General features: G+C 44.8%; 1 protein-coding gene across 1 annotated transcript in view; it reads left to right on the top strand.

Annotated features, from left to right (window-relative positions):
- Positions 1–20,147, top strand: part of LOC132583095 (vomeronasal type-2 receptor 26-like) — a 40,144-nt gene that overhangs the window by 8,130 nt on the left and 11,867 nt on the right. Inside the window, exons 3-6 of the mRNA XM_060254761.1 lie at positions 3,106–3,320; positions 7,727–8,018; positions 8,932–9,816; positions 12,852–13,079. Coding sequence (XP_060110744.1) covers positions 3,106–3,320; positions 7,727–8,018; positions 8,932–9,816; positions 12,852–13,079 — 1,620 coding nt within the window. The remainder of the gene's footprint in view (positions 1–3,105; positions 3,321–7,726; positions 8,019–8,931; positions 9,817–12,851; positions 13,080–20,147) is intronic.

Consider the following 20,147-nt stretch of genomic DNA (forward strand, 5'->3'; position numbering starts at 1 on the left):
GCCTAAGGAATGTCACCACCGTACTGGCCCCCTCGGTATTCACATACACCAAAGGTACCCCCAGCTTGATGGCCAACTCCTGAAGCATGCAAGAGCCAAGCGCGTCACCTTGTACCTGCTAGACCGACAAAAGGTAGGCGCCCCGATAGTGCACCGTGTCATTAAACCCGGTCCTATCCTATAACGCCCACTCCACCAAGGAGCAATGCGCTTGAATGCAGCGCAGGAGACCGAGCACCCCCTCGGGAGGGGCCAGTCCATCGCTGCCCCAACACCACAAACCCCACAGTACTTTAACCGACTAGTCAAAGGAAGTGTACTTCATACCGAACATAATTCCATAATTCACCGACACCCCACTGGGGTAGGACCGGTGCAGAACCAGAATGGTCAAAGGAAGTGTACTTCATACCGAACATAATTCCATAATTCACCGACACCCCTCTGGGGTAGGACCGGTGCAGAACCAGGCGATATTCCCCTGGCGCTTCCTTAGGCACCACCCCCGGGGGAAATACGCACAATATGGGTACAGCGGCGTACCAAAGGGGGGTCCAAAGACCCCACCTTCCTGGCACTCTATGGAGATTTTAGCCCTAACAACGTGCTCAAGACCCGCCACTGACTGGATAATCAAATGATTACCCTCAGTCGAATGGGGGGGGGCACTGACTGCCACCACTACCCCCGCTGGGGCACCTACCCCCCGGCCACGGCTTCGCCCTAATACAGGCGTAGAAGGCATGAGCCACTGCTCCCCCCCAGTGCAAAATGCCAGGGGAGGGGCGACACCATAGGAACAGCAGGTGTCACTACCGGGGCGGCCTGTAACCCACGGCTGGTAAGCCTGAACTACCCAATGCGGATCCAGAGGGGGCAACACCCTGCGTGCCCCAAGGCGGCACGAAACCCCCCTGCTCGGCGGGAGTCAGGGACCACCCAGTGCCCCAAGCCCCGCACCCCAACGCCGGGGGGGGCATTCGAATAGGACTAAAGGGGCCCCCTAGCGGCTGCTGCAACAGGCGCTACCACCAGTACCAAGGGTGTTCCTGCCCCACCTGTGGTCTGCTGCACTCTGCCTCCAGACGCCCCGCCGCTCGCTTATTCAACCGACGGACACCTGTCCAGGCCATCCTCCTGGTCTGGTTCCATTGAAGTTCGGGCCAAGGTGCGCCGCCCTGTGAAGCAGTAAAGCAGTCCAGTACCGCCGTCTCAAAAGTTAGCGGCGCCGAGCACCCAGAGGCGCGACGACACCCCTCCCAGATGGGAGCACCCCTGGCAACTTTTCCTTGCTCAATGGCCTCTAACTGGCCCATAATGGCGCCTTCAGACCCATTTCCCCTGACCCGGCTCTTCCACAGGGCCGAGCTGCAGGCCTCGCCCCCGGGCCGGGTGGGCAGGCTGATTGCCCTTAGATCTGCCCTACTCTATCATGGGTGCCATCAGGACACCTCTAATCCGCAGCCAGGCCCACAGCAGTAACTGTACCACACCTTCCCAGCCGGTCCCAAGTTCTCCTGTCCAGTGTAAATGCCACAATAAGTGGATGGGTGCCCAAAAGGTTAATCTACCCTGTAGCCACCCGACCCGACTAGGGGAAAAAACAAGCAAGACCCCAAGCAGCACCCAGATGGAAGGCTGAGTCAACCTCGAGCCGGCTACCTGAACACCCGGCCTCCGCCAGGGATCGAACTCCGATCATGAGCAGAGCCTGGGACTGCGGTACTGCAGCGTTAACTCTCTGCGTCAAGGGGCTCTTCCAACTTTCCAACCGCCAGCTGGCACCATGCAAACAGGGGGGGGGGGGTGCTCAACCACGCCGACCGCCCTGAAGCGCAACGACGTCCTTCCCATATGTAAGCCCCTGTGGCCACTATTTGTTACTCAAGACACTCCAGTTGTCCCACGATGGTCAACCGGACTCGCTCCCCTTGTCCCTGCTCCTCCGCTGGACCTGGACCTGGTTGCAGACCCCACCCATGAGACGGGTAGGCAGGAAGCTTACCCATGGACCCTCCTTAACCCATCTTGGGTGCCATAGTGTTGCCCTTACACCAAGCGATCCACATAACGGTAACCAAGATAGCCCACACAGCAACCAAGTAGTCACTGAGTTATGCTAATGTGAGCCACCCAAACCATGAAAGGAATGGTGGAGGCAGAATAATTCGAAGCAGGTCCCAAAACGGCCCCAATGCATGCCAGCCGTCACAATACCCTGAGGAGGGGGAGGGTGGGTTCACTAAATAGGGTATAGCAGCCGAAATCAGTATGGTAACATATGAAGTTGCCTTCTATTGAATCAGACCCTTGATCCACCAAAGTCAGTACTGTCTCAGACTGGCAGCGGCACTCCAGGGTCTCAAGCTGATGTTTTCCACACATCTTCGCATGGACCCTTTTTGGGAGATGCCAGGGAATGAACCTGGGGCCTTCTGCTTACCAAGCAGATGCTCTACCACTGAGCCACCGACCCTCTCTACGAAGCCCAGCTGTGGCTCTCCAGGGTCCCAGGCAGAGATCTTGCCCCCTGCCTGCTGCCTGATCACCTCCACTGCCCTAACTTGTAACTGGAAATGCCGGGGATTGAGCCTGAGCTCCTCTGCCCCACTAACCCAGGGAAACTCCCACGTTAAGATGAAATACAATGAAACCTCTAGCCCCATGGGGAAGGAAACCCAGTCCAGCCCTGAGCAACCGCGAAGCCACCCACGGGCTCAAAAAACTTGGCGGGAGGGGGGGTGGGGGAGATGACTGGCAGCAGAAAAGTACAGGAAAACCCAGTCCCAAGCACTGCCCTGTACTCCCTTTGACAAGGAGGGCTCCTACCCACCCTGGCCTAAAGGGTGGGGTGGGGGGTGGGGGAGATGTTACATGCCCACAAAGGACCCCCCCCGTGCCACTTATAGCCACCTGCAAGTAGCCACACAAGTGGCCTCATGTGGCAGACAAAATGGCCACCGTGTGCGCTTTTCAGACCCCCCCCCCCGAGGCTTAAAATGGCCACTGCATGCGAACCCCACCGCCGCGCATGTCACCCATTCCTGAGGAACGACGATCGGGTGGCCAGTGCTTGCGCGACCCCCGCTGCTCGCTCCTGGCCAGTGCTTGCGTGACCCCCGCTGCCCGCTCCGCTGCTGCCGCCCAGTCATGATGGACGAAAATCAGCTGGCCAGCGCTTGCAAGCCCAGTCCTGGGGGACGAGGAGCAGCTGGCCAGCGCTTGCGCTGCACCCGCCACTCGCGCTCCGCTGCTGCCGCGCCTATCCGCGCCAAACCACAGTCGCACGTTCCTTGGCTCCCTCAGCCAGCGCTTGCAAGGCCCGTTCTCCTTGTGATCTACACTTGGCTCTCCAAACAGAGAGCCAAACAAGACTGCCTGCACAGAGAGCCCAAAGGAACTGGGCGGGGCCGGGGCTTATATAGCCCCGACGCCTCACCCAGAAACAGGCCCGGATGTACCGGGTGAAGCATTCTGTCGCTCCCTCCTTCCGAGGGGGCAAAGACGGCCCCCAGCCTGAACACCGGCGATGCCGGCTTGGCTGGGAAGGGCCGGGCCAAAGCGGAGTTTATGAATGTTGAACACCTCCAGTAGTACTTGTTTCCACAGTTAAAGTCACTAGCGAATCTTGGGAAAGGAGCATCTAAGTATCTATCACAGATTAGCCAGGCTGACTCATTTTTAAATGATTGAAGCAAAGGAATTGTATTTATTTTATTTTATTTTATTTTATTTATAAACTGCCCTCCCTGCAACATAGGTTTAGGGAGGGTACCATCAAGAATAAAACAATTAGCACTCACTAAATATAAATAAAACAGTTAAAAATACCGCAAGGGCATAAAATTCTGCCTCGACAGTAATGACTATTTACATTTTAGTGCTTTGTTCCAGTAAATCTCTGGCATGAAAAGCAGAGAATGATCTAGCCAACTGGCTAATTCAGCCCTCTGGCACTTTCCTCTCTCTTACACATTTTGGATTATTAACCTGCATATCATAACCAGGATGCTGTTGCATTGCCTACAGTTGTTGACACAATCAGGGCTTTTTTAGTAGAAAAAGCTCAGCAAGTAATCCTTTGGGTATTAGGCCACACCCCCTGACATCACAATTGTTTTACACAGGGCTTTTTAAAAGAAAAAGCCGAGCAGGAACACCTTTGCATATTAGGCCACACCCCCTGACATCACCATTATTTCATACAGGGCTTTTTGTAGAAAAAGCCCAGCAGAAACTTATTTGCCTATTAGGCCACACCCCCTGATACCAAGCCAGCCGGAACTGTTTTCCTGTGCATTTCTGCTCAAAAAAAGCCCTGGATAAAAGGAATCAATTCCAGTTATGCCCTCTTCCACCTTGATTCCATTGTTAGGATTACTGAAGGCAAATCTGAGTTAGTATAACCCCAAAGGACTATCCCACTAGAGAGAAGGTGCAATGACAGCATGAGAAATATGTTTCCTTCAGCACTTGTGACATCAATGATGTCACTAGCGACAAACCCTCAAAGATTATGAGTATCCCTATAATTATCATAATCACTGTCATTTATATTCTCAATTCAAGTTCCAATGGCCTTCCAGAAAAAAATAACCCCCTGTTCCAGTTACTCATCAGATCTGCAATAGAGATAAACAGTTTTCCAGTTTCTTCTAATTGTCTCTTGATTGGCATGCAGATTTACTTCTGGAACCCTTCTGGGATTACTGATGGTGATGATGGTAGCTGAACCTTTTAATATAGCTACTTGGTCGAGTAAACTGCAATCCTGGACAGTTCGTTGTAGGCTTTCAAATGTTAGCGGTGATGCTAAAAATTTCTTCAGGATAGTCTACAACAAGAAGACTTCTGTGAGGCTGCTGTTGATACTGTTCCTGATCCCTCAACTGATGTGTGAAGTACATGCATTGCAGTGTACTCAGACAGAACCTCTTCAGATACAACACGAGTGGTACCAGCCCAGTGAGATTTTCCAGTTTTCCAGTTTCTTCTAATTGTCTCTTGATTGGCATGAAAATTTACTTCTGGAACCCTTCTGGGATTACTGATGGTGATGATGGTAGCTCAATCTTGTAATATAGCTACTTCGTCGAGTAAACTGCAATCCTGGACACTTTGTTGTCCGCTTTCAAATGTTAGCGATGATGCTAAAAATTTCTTCAGGATAGTTTACAACAAGAAGACTTCTGTGAGGCTGCTGTTGATACTGTTACTGATCCCTCAACTGATGTGTGAAGTACATGCATTGCAGTGTACTCAGACAGAACCTCTTCAGATACAACACAAGTGGTACCAGCCCAGTGAGATTATCATTGGTGGGATTGTATCTCTTATTTTTCAAAACATCCCCCAGATTCCCTTTGTGAAATACCCTTCTGAGGCATCTTCTAACTTTCCCATGTAAGGAATCAATTGTGCCCCTATTGAAATGATAGTTGAGTTTACTACTTCTGTATGTTTTTATTCTGCCATATTTAGAGACAGAGAAGAGTAATATGCATGCATGTTGTTCTGCAAGTAGATGGATATAAATAATTATGAATGAACAAATGATTGAATGGATTGTATACATTTTTCATTATTGAATAAGAGCTACATAGTTACATTTGCATACATATCCCAAAAACAACATGAGGCAAAATTAATAGTACAAAAATATTTCTTATGAATAGCTAGTAGATATCAAATATGTTTCCTTGGGGATGCAAAGAGTCAGAATCGACTGTGGGAGTGAACAACAAATCACATATGTGTTCAGAATGGAAGAGGCATGGAGATCTAGTATTTTGGTTTCCTTAACCAGTCAAGCTCTGGGATTTTAGATTTTTTATAGCATCTGGTATTTCACAGGGATGGGGTGCAGATGAGTAAACCTCATTTTTACATTTCTACAATATGACTTCTCATTAGATTTTTCATGGTAGCTACAATTACATTGGGGTCTGGGGTGTATAACCCTCATGTCATCTTCTCACCTGAGAAGCTGTAATTAGAATGGGTGATATTATCTCAGCTTTTTAAAAATCAGCTTATTTACTTTAATACAAAAACCCACACAACCATTTTAGCCAAAAAATAAAGCGTCAAGATACACTGACCTTATGAGACAAGTATTCAGATGTTGTATACATTGAATGAGATAGTTGAAGCAGATACTGTATAAATTCAATTTTAAAAAAACCTACTTATCAGATGCAGATACATAGATAACTAGCCCAGCTAACTATGTTGGCCCTTTTTGCTATAATGTTATGAAATTCATTACAAAAGAAGAAAAACAAAACTGGCATCAATCACAAATATCTAAAGCTGGTCTGCCACCATCCATTTATCTTCTCACCAAGAAAGGGAGAGTTTGCCATTGAACTCAATAGGCCAGAAGCCCTTTTTGAAATGAGGATTTCTTCAAAAGAAATCAAGTATCCACCTCATTTAGAAAAATTAGGGATGTTCCCTCCGTGCTAGCTCCATGCTAGAATGGGACAATTTTATCCCAACAGGACTATGACAGGGTTAGAGAAGGGCAGGGATTTCATCTGGAAATTATGACTTTCCGAACCCCAAGACATTTGGGTGACATTTTTAGGGTGACCAATCCAACATTTTCATAGTAAAATAACAGCGTGATGTTACTAATGCATCTATATGCAAATTGCTTTATAGAATAATGAGGAGCAAGCATTGCCAAAACCCAGTAGATATCAACTGTTCTTATGGTGGTAACCTAAGGACCTTTTGAATGCTTCATTTTATTTGTCTGAACCATCTATGTATTGCAATTTATTTGTACTTCTAATGTCATGGGATAGTTGCTCACAGTCTTTATTGGTCAGAAGATTCATGAAGGAATAGCTGTGCTCTGTACTTTTTCTCAGTCTGGCAATCATGAGTCACTAATTTCTATTTGGATATTGGCAAAGATCTAGCAGGAATAGAAAAACAAAGGATTTAAACCATACCTTTAAAAATAAGATGAGAATGTAAAATGTCTCGATTATGGATGGTACAAGAACTCTAGATCACAATACAAATCAACACATGTGGCATTTATGATTTTAAATGCTGTTCTATGAAAAGTTAAAGTTATGCTCCATTCTGCTTCTTAGAGAGTTGATTTAAAAATTCTACAATTTATTTTATTGTGCACCTCTGAGTTGCATTTCACATTATTATTTGTTTAACTTCTTTTCTTCCATTCTAACCAATACAGTTGCTAGAGTTTATACGGCATATCATGTGTTGATTTTTCAAAGTATACCAAAACGGCTTTGAGTTGTAGCATCCTCCACAAAGAACAGTAAAATGTTTCAGTCCCCTTAGTTCATAAAAATGGACCCTAAGAAAAGAAATGAACAAGCTGTAGAACACACAACTATTTTCTTCATATTTATGAACTCCTTGGCAATATGTTTAGCATAGACAACAGATTCTCCAGCAAAGGATGTAGTGGGGGATAATGAACTGAATTGATGACATGCCTTGCTTTACTTATTTTAATTGTGAATATTTATATCCTGCATATGTATTTATGATAAATGAATAAAGATAAATACTCAAGACATATTAGTTTACAAGGGGCATCAGGCTGAAGCATATACAGTCCTTTGGAGTGCTGGCTGATCCAGCTAGGCTCTTCACACATTTTTATAAGCTGTATTATAATATTGTGGTCTCAGGTAGGGTTGAATTCTCTAATGAAATCAAGAGGTCATTTTATTTGCAGTTTGGTCCCCAAGTTCTATCAGCACGTTCTGGCCTTGGTTTTTGCCATCAAGGAGATCAATGAGGATCCCTCAATCTTACCCAACGTCTCCCTTGGATTCCACATTTATGACAATTACAATAATGCATGGATGACCTACCGCACCACTATGGACCTTCTCTTCAAATCACACACTTTCATCCCCAACTATGAGTGTGGCATTCAGAAAGGTCTCATAGGAATCGTTGGTGGACTTGGTTTGGATACCTCCTCGTATGTGGCAGACCTTTCCAGCCTTTACAAGATTCCACAGGTAGGATGAATGAATAGGGACTATTCCCTGATTTTGCATGTGTCTCTTTATTGATCTGAAATTACCATTGATCGTAGGAAGAATCCTGTTTTCTATGCAATGGCACAAGTGTGGGCAAATGCCCACAGAAATATTCAGCTGGCTCATTGGTCAATACTTCCCCCACCATAGCTGGCAGAGCTTTATAGTAAAGCATAATTCCTTGTTTCTTGCCTTAGCAGCTGGTTGGTTTCAGTTCAGAGACTACACTAAGCACATTACTAGAAGTCAAGAAGAAAGCATAAATTGGTGTGTTATGAAGGGATCAATGCTACTGATGAAACGTTTTTATGAATCCTAACATTCTGCTACAACTGCATCAATTTCTTCATGCTCTGCACAAATGTGCAACGTTTTTTGCCACCTTCTGACCTCAAAGTCTGAACCCCTAATTTCCAAGGAACCAGATCAGTAGTGGCACTTTTGCAATAGTTTCAGCTGAACATTGTCATATTGATTGATAATACAAGGCAACTGTGTGTGTGCTTTACAATATTTCAATATATGGTTAATCTACATTATTGCTTATTCTAAGAAACTGATAAATTTTGAGGTGGCCTGTACTAGGCACAGGGGAGTAATTCTAACAGGCGATCCCTTGCATAATAAGCCACACACCACTGATGTAGCCAATTCTCCAAGAGCTTACAAAAAAGAGCCTTGTAAGCTTACTCAGGACTGGCTACATCAGGGGATGTAGCCTATTATGCAATTGATCTTCTGCTAGAATTCTACCCCTGACTAGGCATATTGTTCCATGACATTAATGTGATTAATGTACCATACATATAGTTTGTGAAGACAAACATGTTATGAGTGAAGATGCACCCATTCTAGCTTTCTTTTCTAAAAGGTGTCCTTTTTATTTCTCAAGATTTCTTACGGATCATTTGAATCAGCACCAAAGGATCAAACAAATTTCCCTCCTTTTTACCGTATGGTAGCCAATGAGGCCCTTCAGTACATAGGAATTGTCCAGCTACTTCTGCATTTCAGGTGGAAATGGCTTGGGCTTTTCATAAAGGATGATGAAAGTGGAGAACATTTCTTGCAGACATTGGAGCCGAAGCTTTCCAAGAATGGAATCTGTACAGCTTTCATAATAAGGAATCAAGTAAATGTGCATTTTGATAGTATATTACACGTGCTCCAAGACTCTTACATTAGTAGTTCAGATTTAGTAAAAAGTACAGCCAAGGTAGTTGTTGTCTATGGAGAGACAGCCACCATTATTCGGCTGGCATGGATTATATGGATGCCTTTTGTAATGGCACCAGTACCCGAGTCACAGTATTTGGAGAAGACCTCTTCAGGAAAGGTATGGATTGTGACTGCCCAGATTGATTTCGTTTTCAATATATTACAAAAGACTTTTGATATACAAATGTTCCATGGTGCTCTTTCCTTCACAATTCAGAAAAATAAGATCCCAGGTTTCCAAATATTTCTTCAGAGTATCAATCCTGTTTTGGCAAACATGAATGGTTTTATCAAAGACTTCTGGGAACAAGTATTCCATTGTTCATTTTTGGATTCCATTGACACAACCGACTTTGATGAAATGTGTACTGGAGATGAGAGAGTGGAAAGTGTTCCTGCATCTTATTTTGAAATGAGTATGACTGGCCACAGCTACAGTATCTATAATGCTGTCTACGCTCTGGCACATGCATTACATATGAGGGACACATCAAGAACCAGGCACAGAGCAATTAAATATGGGGACAGATTGAGTACTCTAAATTTGGAGACCTGGAAGGTAATTCCGCCCCATTGTCCATGTTTTCTACTTTGACTTTGGTTCAAACCCATTAGTGTGACATTCATCTATCAGTGTGTCATTTACCAGGACTCAGTTACAAAAGTATTGGCACACTTTTATTCTCTCTTGACTAACTCCCTTCCTTGCCAGATATAGCTACATCAAAATAATTTTGTTCAGGGGTCGTTTTATAGGAAAATAAGTGGTGGGGCTCATCCAGGAATTGTTATCAATCTACCCCTAGTATTCAAAGGACAAGGTGGGAAGGAGGAGGTAAACTCTCAGAAAGGTTCCAGCTGAATCTGTAGCAGGAAAAAGCTCATACGTTACCAATTTCAGCCAGATCAATAACAGAGGCAGCGTGAGGCGAAGTCAGGAAAACAGCTTTCTTTATTTAATGTGCACATGGGCACTGTACACGGGCTTCAGACCCGAGAGTCTGAGCAAAATCAAAGAGGCACGCAGGCCTTGTATCCTTTATATATTTGCATAGGTTATATTGAAGCAGGAACTGATGAGTCTGAATTAAACCTTCAAGGGGACTGAAGGGGGCCTTCAATGCAGCCCAGCCATCTCCTAGTTCCCTAAAATCTAAACCACAAAACATCTGTGCTTCTGTACTTAACCACAGGCCGTCACTGGTTTCGCTTGTGGTAACTTCTCAGTTCCCCTTTTACTCTTTACTTGCATCACAGTTATTTGCAGCTACTTTTCTAACTTCTGCTTTACAGCTCAAGCTATAATATTGCTTTATAGCAAGCTATTATAAGCAATTATAAGCCAATATCTGGGCAAATCCAGACATGTCCTGACAGGCCTCTCTTCTATTGATCCTTGTATCCCAATACATCCCTTTCCATAATTCCAAACACTCCTTCCAATATTTCCTTCCTGGCTCCTGCCTCAAATCCAAGCCCTGATTATGTTTATATCTTCCTGATCCTATATTAGAATGGACATGAGCCAAACCACAAGGCAAAATCTGTCATAAATTTTGTCATGTTCACGGTTCACAAACAGAAGTTCATGGCACATCTACCATAGTGAACGTCCAGGAATTTTTAAAACGGAGGTGTCAAATATGCAGTCCATGGACCTAATCCAGCCCCCAGAGGGCTCCGATGAGGCCTGCCAGCACATGGCCATCATCTGCTTCCTTCTCCTGCTTCCTTTGGTAGCCAGTTTTGTGTTTCTTCCTGTGATGCTGCCAAGCCAAGCAGCCTCTTGCATTTTCCCTCTCCCCCCTCCCATTTCCCGAAGGGAGGAGGATGGAGGAGGAACCTCAGCCAATGGATGGGCTTGACTCTGTAGCTCTGGTGTGCAATTGATAGAGCCTGGATCTCTTAATCAAACAGCAGAGCTACAGAGCCAAGCCCCTCCATTGGCTGAGGCTTCTCCTCCTCCCTCAATCTCCCTTGGGGAAGTGGGAGGGGGGAGAGGGAAAGAACAGAGGCTGCTTTGCACAGCTGCCTCAATCCCACTGGAGATTCAAGGAATGAGCTTTTTACCTTGCTATTCTCTCACTCTCTCTCTCATATTGTGATTGTGTGTATTGTTAAGCTCCTTTTGTCAAAGCTCTCCTGGGTGCAACTGGATTTTTTTCTACTTTTCACTGTATTCATGCCCTTATCTAATCTTTCTCAATACGAAAGCAATGGGAACTATTTAGATGAGGAATAACCACAGTCCACAGTGAGGTGGATTTGGCAGAGAGTTTGTGCCCAGCACATTTGCTGTGTAGATTGGAGATTTTGAACCTAGACTTCCCAGAGAGTAGGTTGATAGGGACCACTATACTGGCTGTCTCTATTCTTGCACTGACTCACAGGAGTTTTAGTTATTTTTCTGGGGAAGATGATGGGTTTATAGATAAACACATAGCCCTCAGTCTATGTCATGGTGCCTTCACATGTTCATGACCGGCACAAAAAAAACCCAATTCATCTACAAAAGCTCACAATGCCCAGCCATTTCACCTTTTTCTCTTGGGTCTTAGGGCACAGAGCAGTGACCATGAAATTTCTGTAGTGAATGTCAATAAAGCAAAAGTAAACTTGCAATTTACAGAAACACACCTTAACAGCATAGTCAAGATTGCTACAGCAAAACCATCTCCAAATATTGACGCAGTAATTCAGAGCAAGAGGTATCAGTTAGAAGAGATTGTTAAACAAAATATTGCAAACATGCAAAGGTTTTAAGCATATATTTTTTAAATAAATAAGGCCTTTAGTTGTGTTTGTCTGTGACCTATAAAGTTTATATCTCTGCTACCTGGCAGTATGACAGACATGGCCCAGTCCACCAAGTTCTCATTATGTCAGATCCAGCCCTCATAACAAATGAGTTTGACACCCCTGTTTAAAAGCAATTTGTAATGGAACATGGATGAGACAGAAAGAAGCAGTTTAAAGGAACTCTGAGCCCCTTTAAACACCAGGTTTTTGTTCACCATGAGAGTTGTGAGAAATCTGAGTGGCAGGGAGGTGCTCCCTGTCTCTCAGCTGTTCTTTTTTTTTGGGGGGGGGGTGTTAATTTGTAGTCCCTTTAAAGTTTAAAAAGACAGCACAAGGCAGCCCAAAAAAGCTAAGCATCATGGAGCAAACTGATCCCCACTGTTCAGGGTTTTTTTTTGCTTTCGGCAAACCCCATTTAAAGAGACTGGTCCCTTTGAATAGGGCTTTCAGTGCCATGAACCATAAACTGGCTTAGTAAGCCTCCTGGTTTGGTTTATGGTTCAGTTTGGAGGTGTAGCCATTAACCATGAACCAAACCACATTTTCCTGGTTTGTGCCCACCTCTAGTCCAATATGGATATTTTTAGGGATTTCAGTTAGTTCCTGAAAATGATAAAACATCCAGATTCATGCTTATCAATAGTTTGTCTTTATTTGCCACTTCATATGTCATATACCTTTAAATACAATATAACTGCATTCATAAAATGATAACTTAGATCAAGATAATCAAAATGCAGAAAATATTTCCCAGAACATTTCAATGGCCTTAACTTTCTCTTTCTTTCCATGTAGATTCACTCGTTCCTTCAGAAAGTCTCTTTTAACAACAGTGCTGGAGATGAAATTCAGTTTAATGAGGATGGGGAACTAGAAGCTGGTTTTGATTTGAAAAACTTGATTACTTTCCCAAATAAGTCCTATACCCAAGTGAAAGTTGGAAAACTGGATCTTCAGGCTCCTCCAGGAAAAGAGCTCACCATGGATGAGGACAAAATCGAGTGGCACAAAGTCCTCACTCAGGTGGGATAAGAACTGCATAGTTTCTCAAACAGCAAGATTCATAGTAGTTTGTAGAAAATGGTTTTTCATATAAGGAGCACAAATGGAATGTCTTCTTGATGTTTAGCTTAGAAATCTCACAAAATGAATGGAGCAAATGGTAGTGCTATAACTCTTGCAAAGCATGGGCTACAGTCACAGTTACTGTTGGATTATATCCTTTCCAACAAAGAAGGAACTAGATTTGGTGATGCTGAACCATTCCCTTGAGGTTCTGTTTAGTACAAGGATTTCCACATGAAGCTCTCATTCATTTAGGCTCTTAAACATTTGCACTGGATTGTAGAAAAAGTTCATATTTTTTCAAATTAGGTTATTTAAATATGATGATGATACACAGGTATATCTGTCTTTAACTAAGCCTCAAGAGGAAGACAGATATGTACTGAAAAAGCATATGAAAGTTATGGTTAGATAGATCAATTGGAACAAGTTTTAACTTAATTCACACAAGAAGGCAAGGTGCTGGTGAATAAGTAGATACTTTGGAAGGGAGTGATTTACTTCTCTTCAAAGGGCTAATGTTATGCCATTCACCTGAAGGAAAGAGCTTGGTGGATTCTCTAGGACTCAGCTGCTGCAAGAGTTAATGGGACAATCTTGAAGTGACTGATCTTGTTTCTCCAAGATCAAAGACAATGAGTGCTGTTGGAGGGTGGTGGTGAATGTCAATTAGACATATCTGGAGTGCCTCAAGGGGCAATCCTCTTTTCAGTGCTAATAACCATATGCACACCTTGCCCAGCTCGTTTGGAGATTTGGGCTGTAACTGTTGATGGGAAGCTGAATCCAACTAAGATGGATGTTCTGTGAATAGGCAGGGTGACTGAGCATTGGGAGCCAACTCCCAGCACTTGACAGGGTGCCTCTTACACTGACACTTACCATTAGGAGACTGGGGGTGATCTTGTACCCAACTATGGCCCTTTTCACACTTACCAGTGGAAACCGGAAGGGAATCGGTATTGTGCCGCTTGCAGTAATCCGAGACAGGGATGGGAGTTTTCAGACACATGTTTTTTTTTTCCGGTAGGGTTCCGTGATTGAAGCGAGCCATTTCACACTGTTCCGCTCTTATCTCGCTTCCACCAGCGCCAGCCGTTTTTGCCTGCCGGCTCGCGATCTCCAGCTTATTTTTTTTTTTGGAACGTCGGGCTAAGATCGCTATAGCGCTATAGCGACGTATCACAACAGCAACACCATAGAGATGGCTAGGCTTTATTGAGATAAGTTACCAGGTTTCAGCGATGGCGATATCTGGCATCTTAATGGAGCCCAGGTATCCCTATGGTGATGCTGTTGTGATACGTCGCTATAGCGCTATAGCGATCTTAGCCCGACGTCCCCCCCCCCAAAAAAAAGCCGGAGATGGCGCGTGCCGGCAGGCGAAAAAGGGTGCGAAAACTGCTCCCGGGTTAGATACTGGACATTTCACACAGCACCCCATAGCGAATTCAACCCAGAAGGAGGGGTTGAAAAGTGGAAGAATCTGCTCTTTGTTTGTAACGACTCAGGCACGCCTCACTACCGGGACAGCCGCGGGAGTGTGTGAAAAGGTGAGAGTATTCCGGTAGCAGCCAATTACTGAATCGGGTCTGTCTGAAATGCCAGCAGAAACCCGTTACTGTTCAGTAACTGACCAGCTTCCATACCGGAATACATAGACTGTGTGAAAAAGCCCTATGTTATGAACAGAAAAGAAGTTCCAAACAGGATCAGTGAAGCAAAGCAGTTTATTGTAACAATTTGCAAAGTGTGGAAATACCCTGGGCCAAAAATTACCCAAAGGTCCTCCAAAGTCTGCAACGCAGGCAGCTCATTATTAAGCCTCCCTAGTTCTGCCTTCTCTGTCTTGTCAACCAATTGGCTAACAAGCTCACAATCTATTCAACCTATACGTGTACACTTCTAACACGCGTGCTCCCCGTGTTTCCCCATGTTTCCCCCTCCCTGTTCCCCTTAAGATATATTTTGGTGTTTTTTCTACGGCTGTGAAACCTTGGCTCACTTTCCTTATTATATTCTGTTTCTTTGTTCTTAAGCAAAGGATGTGAGTTGTCTACTGCTGGCGGTGTGCCTACTTTTATTTGGTGGCTCAAGCGATGTTCTTCCACTGCATGCCTAATTAACTATGTATGCTTATATGTCCTGTCACGTATATACGTCCAGGTGCTTTATCACAAAATAAAACAATTTCCTTTAGCCCTTTTACCCTATCAATCCCATACCCTTTTTCACTAAAATATTTTATTTTGTTACCTCTGGGGGTTTCAACATCATTTGTATCATCGGGATCACTTCCTCCTCACCTATTACAAACATTCACTTAGCCTGGGGTTCTTTCCCTATCATGCCTTCCACCGCTTTCTGTACCAGATGTCGAATCAGTGGTATAAGACATGGGATGAGCATGAAACCTCCTATTATTATGAGACCCATCATTAAAGTTTGTTTCCAATTGTTAAACAAGCCTCCTAACCATCCCCCCCATGTCTAATATTCCAGACCATTTTTGCACTGGCACATGGGCCAGGCTCTTCATCCTATCTGTTATCTCTTTCATATCCTCTTGAGTGTCACCTATTTCTAAACAACAGTTGGACGGATTAAATTTCCCACACAAGCCTCCTTCTGCAGCCAGAAGGTAATCTAATGCCAGCCTGTTTTGGTATATAGCATTTCTAAATTTTGTTTGTTGTCTTGCTAAAAGATTAAGGGCCTTAGCAGTGTCATTAGTTATAAGTTCAACTACAGCTTGCAACCTTATAAGCCTATTGAGTAAATAAATTGGGGTCCGGTAACCCCAGCAGAAGTAGCTGGCCCATAGTATTGAACAATCCTTTCTGGGGGCCATTCAACATCTTTCCAATGACCAATTTGCAATTCCCTCTTTTTTCTAGAATATAATCTTTCCCCCAACAACTGGCCTTGGGTCAGTGGTATCAGAAAGAATGAAAGTCTTATTGTTCCTAGGAAACAAGTACCATACCATTTAGGAGAGAGTTTTGATTATGCTTTTCCCCCACATATCCAATATAGGCCTGGGGGTGCCATCCCTCCCCCTATAACGATCCCATTCTTCCATACTACTCTGGCCCTCTTCGTCAGATTTGCCCATGCATTTCGGGTTAGGTTTCCCTATTCCACAACCTTGGAGCCATTGTGTATTCTCTTTCCCAAACAGTTAGAGTCTCCCATATAGGTCCCATCAGGGTCTCCCTGTTCTCTTCTTACACAATTTCTTCCCACCACGTTAGAATGGAGTTGCCACTGACTAGAACCATGATGTGTAGGATAAAGGGACAAATTGTATACCTGGGAGGTGTTCCACTCCTCTGTCTCCCAGGGCCATTGGTTCCCCCGTGTGAGTTCCTCCACATACAAAACAATTAGAAACATTGAGAGACCTAGCGACATTTTCTGCTAGCTCTAAGAATAAGTTCTGGGTCTGCTCTGAAATGGGCCAGGGATCCTGAGACATGTCTTCCCAAAAATAATGGTACATATGATGGGTTGTGCTTGCAATTTGCTCCTCCCTTTTCACCATCCTCAGGTGTATTCCCGGGTCGTCCCCCTTGGCATTTATCCTTATTCCAAAGGTTCTGTCCCACAATTTAGCTGAATCCCAGAGCTTTATGTCTAGAATGGTAAAATTAACAGGGTTACAAGCTCCTAAGGAGCAGTCTGGTCGACTAGCTCCTTTTGTTAAAATAGCATATTTTGCATACTTTCCTGAAGTTAACCAAGTGGCCCATGTAACACATGGCCAGTATGGGATATAATACTCAACATAGTCGTTACATCCCTTAAAAGGATCTCCACTGTATCCCATATATTTATCCTGTGCCCTATATATCCTCTCCCAATAAAGATCCCAACAATGATTGTTAAAGCAAGCATCAAATGTCACGCGTTTCTGGTGTTCAGGTCTGTACAGGGCTCGGGCCTTTCTCTTTGTATGCCCTTACTTCAATCCATGTTCTGGAGACAGGGGTTTTAGGGTCAAAACATGTTTCACCATCACATATGGAGCATTGAGTTTGATTATAAGTACATTGGGAAATCTTCCCCTCACATTTATAATGGGAATGATATATGAGGGTTTGCATAATTTTCCTCCCCTGCTTAGTCTGTTGAATGCATGGGCAGGTGGTCTGATCTGTCATGACAGGAAGGCATATTAAAAATATCCAGAACACATTTCTGCCCAAATTATACAGTCCTCTGTGTCCCAGGGATGTAGCCCATGTCTCAACATTTCCTGCCAATTTGCCTCTATCTCTTCCTCCGTATCTGTAGAATTGCTGGTGTCCCCATGAAGGGGACTGTTTGGGTTGGGGCATTTTACACAGTATAACTGGTGCCAATACTCAGGGTTTACTAGCTCGCTAGGATTTCCTGTGTATACTTCTGGTTCTTCTGCTCCTCCCTCTGAACACTCCCAATTTCTCCACTGGTTCAAATAGTGATACAAATGACAAATAAACCTCACCTTCTTCTTCTGGTGTTTTGCTGGATCCTCGTGTTGAAAATGCACCACCACCCACTCAGGATTTCCCCCCAAATATTCTCCTGCAATGATCCCCTTTTAAAACTGACAAAATTCCCCTTCCCACAATATATTTTGCAGAACTTGTGTGAAAGGGAGGGGAAAGCTCTCTTTTATTTCTTCAAGTCTTCCTTCTGGAGCCCACACAGGATTGTCTTCAGATGTCGTTATCAGCCACCACTGGTCCATCGGCTCTCAGAGTCAACTTCAGAGGGTCATCAGGGTAGGCTTCCCAACCAGGGCGGGGGACCCCTGAATTTGCAGCCTCCTTCCCGCTCTCAAAAAATCTGGAGGCGGGGGGCGGGAAGAGAACATACCTGTAGGCATCATGTTGTTGTAGAGCTTCTGATCCATTTTTAAAATGTGTGCCCCTTTAAGGCTGCCCAGGAAACAGGAAACAAGAATGGCTTCATGGAAAAGGGTCAGTAACAGTTTCCATGGAGAATGGCCCCTTCCTTTCTTTTCCTGTGCAGCCTTGCTTTCGTTTTCACAGTAAGCAAAGTTCTGCTGGAAGAAGACCAAGTAAATATTTGTGTGTGTGAGAGAGGGAGGGGGCAGGGAGGGGGGATTCCCTGGTATGGAGGCCCTCCCCCCCTTTAGAAAGTGTGTGTGTGGGGGGAGGGAAATGTCTACTAGGCACTCTATTATTCCCTATGGAGAACGATTCCCATAGGGAATAATAGGGAATTGATCTGTGGGTATTGGGGGCTCTGGGGGGGCTATTTTTCGTATAGCATCTAGTGCCTCTCCCCAAAATACCCCCCAAGTTTCAAAACGATTGGACCAGAGGGTCTAATTCTATGAGCCCCAAAAGATGGTGCCCCTATCCTTAATTATTTCCTATGGAAGAAAGGCATTTAAAAAGACGTGCTGTCCCTTTAAATGTGATGGCCAGAACTCCCTTGGAGTTCAATTATGCTTGTCACATCCTTGTTCCTGGCTCCACCCCCAATGTCTCCTGGCTCCACCCCAAAGTCTCCTGGCTCCGCCCCCAAAGTCCCCAGATTTTTCTTTAATTGGACTTGGCAACCCTACATCAGGGTGTAGCTCAGCTCGCCAACATTTCGGCTGGGTACCTGCTTTAACCCTCGTATGATGACTCCAACCCCATTCTGGATAGAGGTCTCAGTTGTCAGCAAGATCTGAAATGGGCCATCTCAAACTGGTCCCAGTGGCTGCGAGTCCCACCTTTTCACATACACCCAGTCGCCAGGTTTGAATGGATGCACAGCGACCTCTAGTGGTGGCGTGAGGTGGATCAAACCTCGCTTCCTGTTGTGAGACAAAAGTAGAGAAAGAGACTGCAAGTATTTTCAAACAAAACTGTCTTTGATTAGATGCAGGTTGTCTGAAGCTTTATCAGGCATGACTTGCCATATAGAAAATATATAAAGCATTTCAAATGGTGATAGCTTTAACCCTGCCCTTAGCTTAGTGCGGACAGCAAACAGAGCAAGAGGAAGGACCTTAGTCTACGGCAGCTGGATTTCCAAGACTAATTTCTTTATTGCTTTTTTCAAAGTAGAATTCATTCTTTCTGTCTATCCACATGAGGGGGGGGGGTGCTAAGGAGTGTGCAGTTTGAGGCTGATTCCTAATTGTTCTAACACCATTTTAACTATTTTTCCCACAAAAGAGGGTCCTCTGTCTGTATCAAATGTTTCCACCAGACCCACCTCAGGTATGACCTTTTCTAGCCACAGTTGCTGCAGTAGTGGTCACGGTGGGGAAAGCCATGACCTACCCCGTTAATTGGTCTGTGAGGACCAGAACATGCTTAAGCCTCCCAATCAGTGGTTAGATCAATAAAATCCATTTGTACATGTTGAAATGGTCTGATGGGTAGTGGTCGGCCCCGCTTCTGTCCCTCTGACTGCCCCCCTTTGTTAACTTTGTTACAAACCACACACCCCCTCAGAATTTGCTTGGCCAAAGTCCATCCCCTGTAAGCCAAGTACTTCTGCTGGAAGGCGTCCAGAAGGCCTTCCACTCCCCAATGCCCCCCCCCCATGCAAAGCTTTTAACACTTCACGGGCAGTCCCTTCCGGCAGCCATTCTCTTCGATCGGGGTGAATCAGCCTTCCGTGGGTCTCTACTGCCCCCTCCCCTTCAGCTATCTGCCTTTCCTTATCTGTATACTTGAGGGGCGGGCTTTCAGGAACGCTCAGTCCCTGAGGAGTCACAGAAAGCATTGTTTGAGGTTTGAAAAATGCTTCCTTGGCTGCTATGTCTGCCAATCGATTACCCTTGGCAGTATTTGTGTTACTTTTCTGGTGTCCTGGTACATGTACGACTGCCACCTGTGCTGGCATGAGAAGAGCATCGAGAGTTTGCCTAATTAGCTGCTCGTGAGCCAAAGCCTTCCCCCTTGTTCCTAACAATATTCTCTCCCTCTAGATTTTTCCATAAGTATGCACAACCCCTACAGCATATCTAGAGTCTGTGTAGATATTAATATCCTTTCCCTCCCCTTTCTCTAC

This window comes from Heteronotia binoei, chromosome 15 (genome assembly GCF_032191835.1).
Source record: "Heteronotia binoei isolate CCM8104 ecotype False Entrance Well chromosome 15, APGP_CSIRO_Hbin_v1, whole genome shotgun sequence".
In the NCBI taxonomy this organism is placed as follows: Eukaryota; Metazoa; Chordata; class Lepidosauria; order Squamata; family Gekkonidae; genus Heteronotia; species Heteronotia binoei.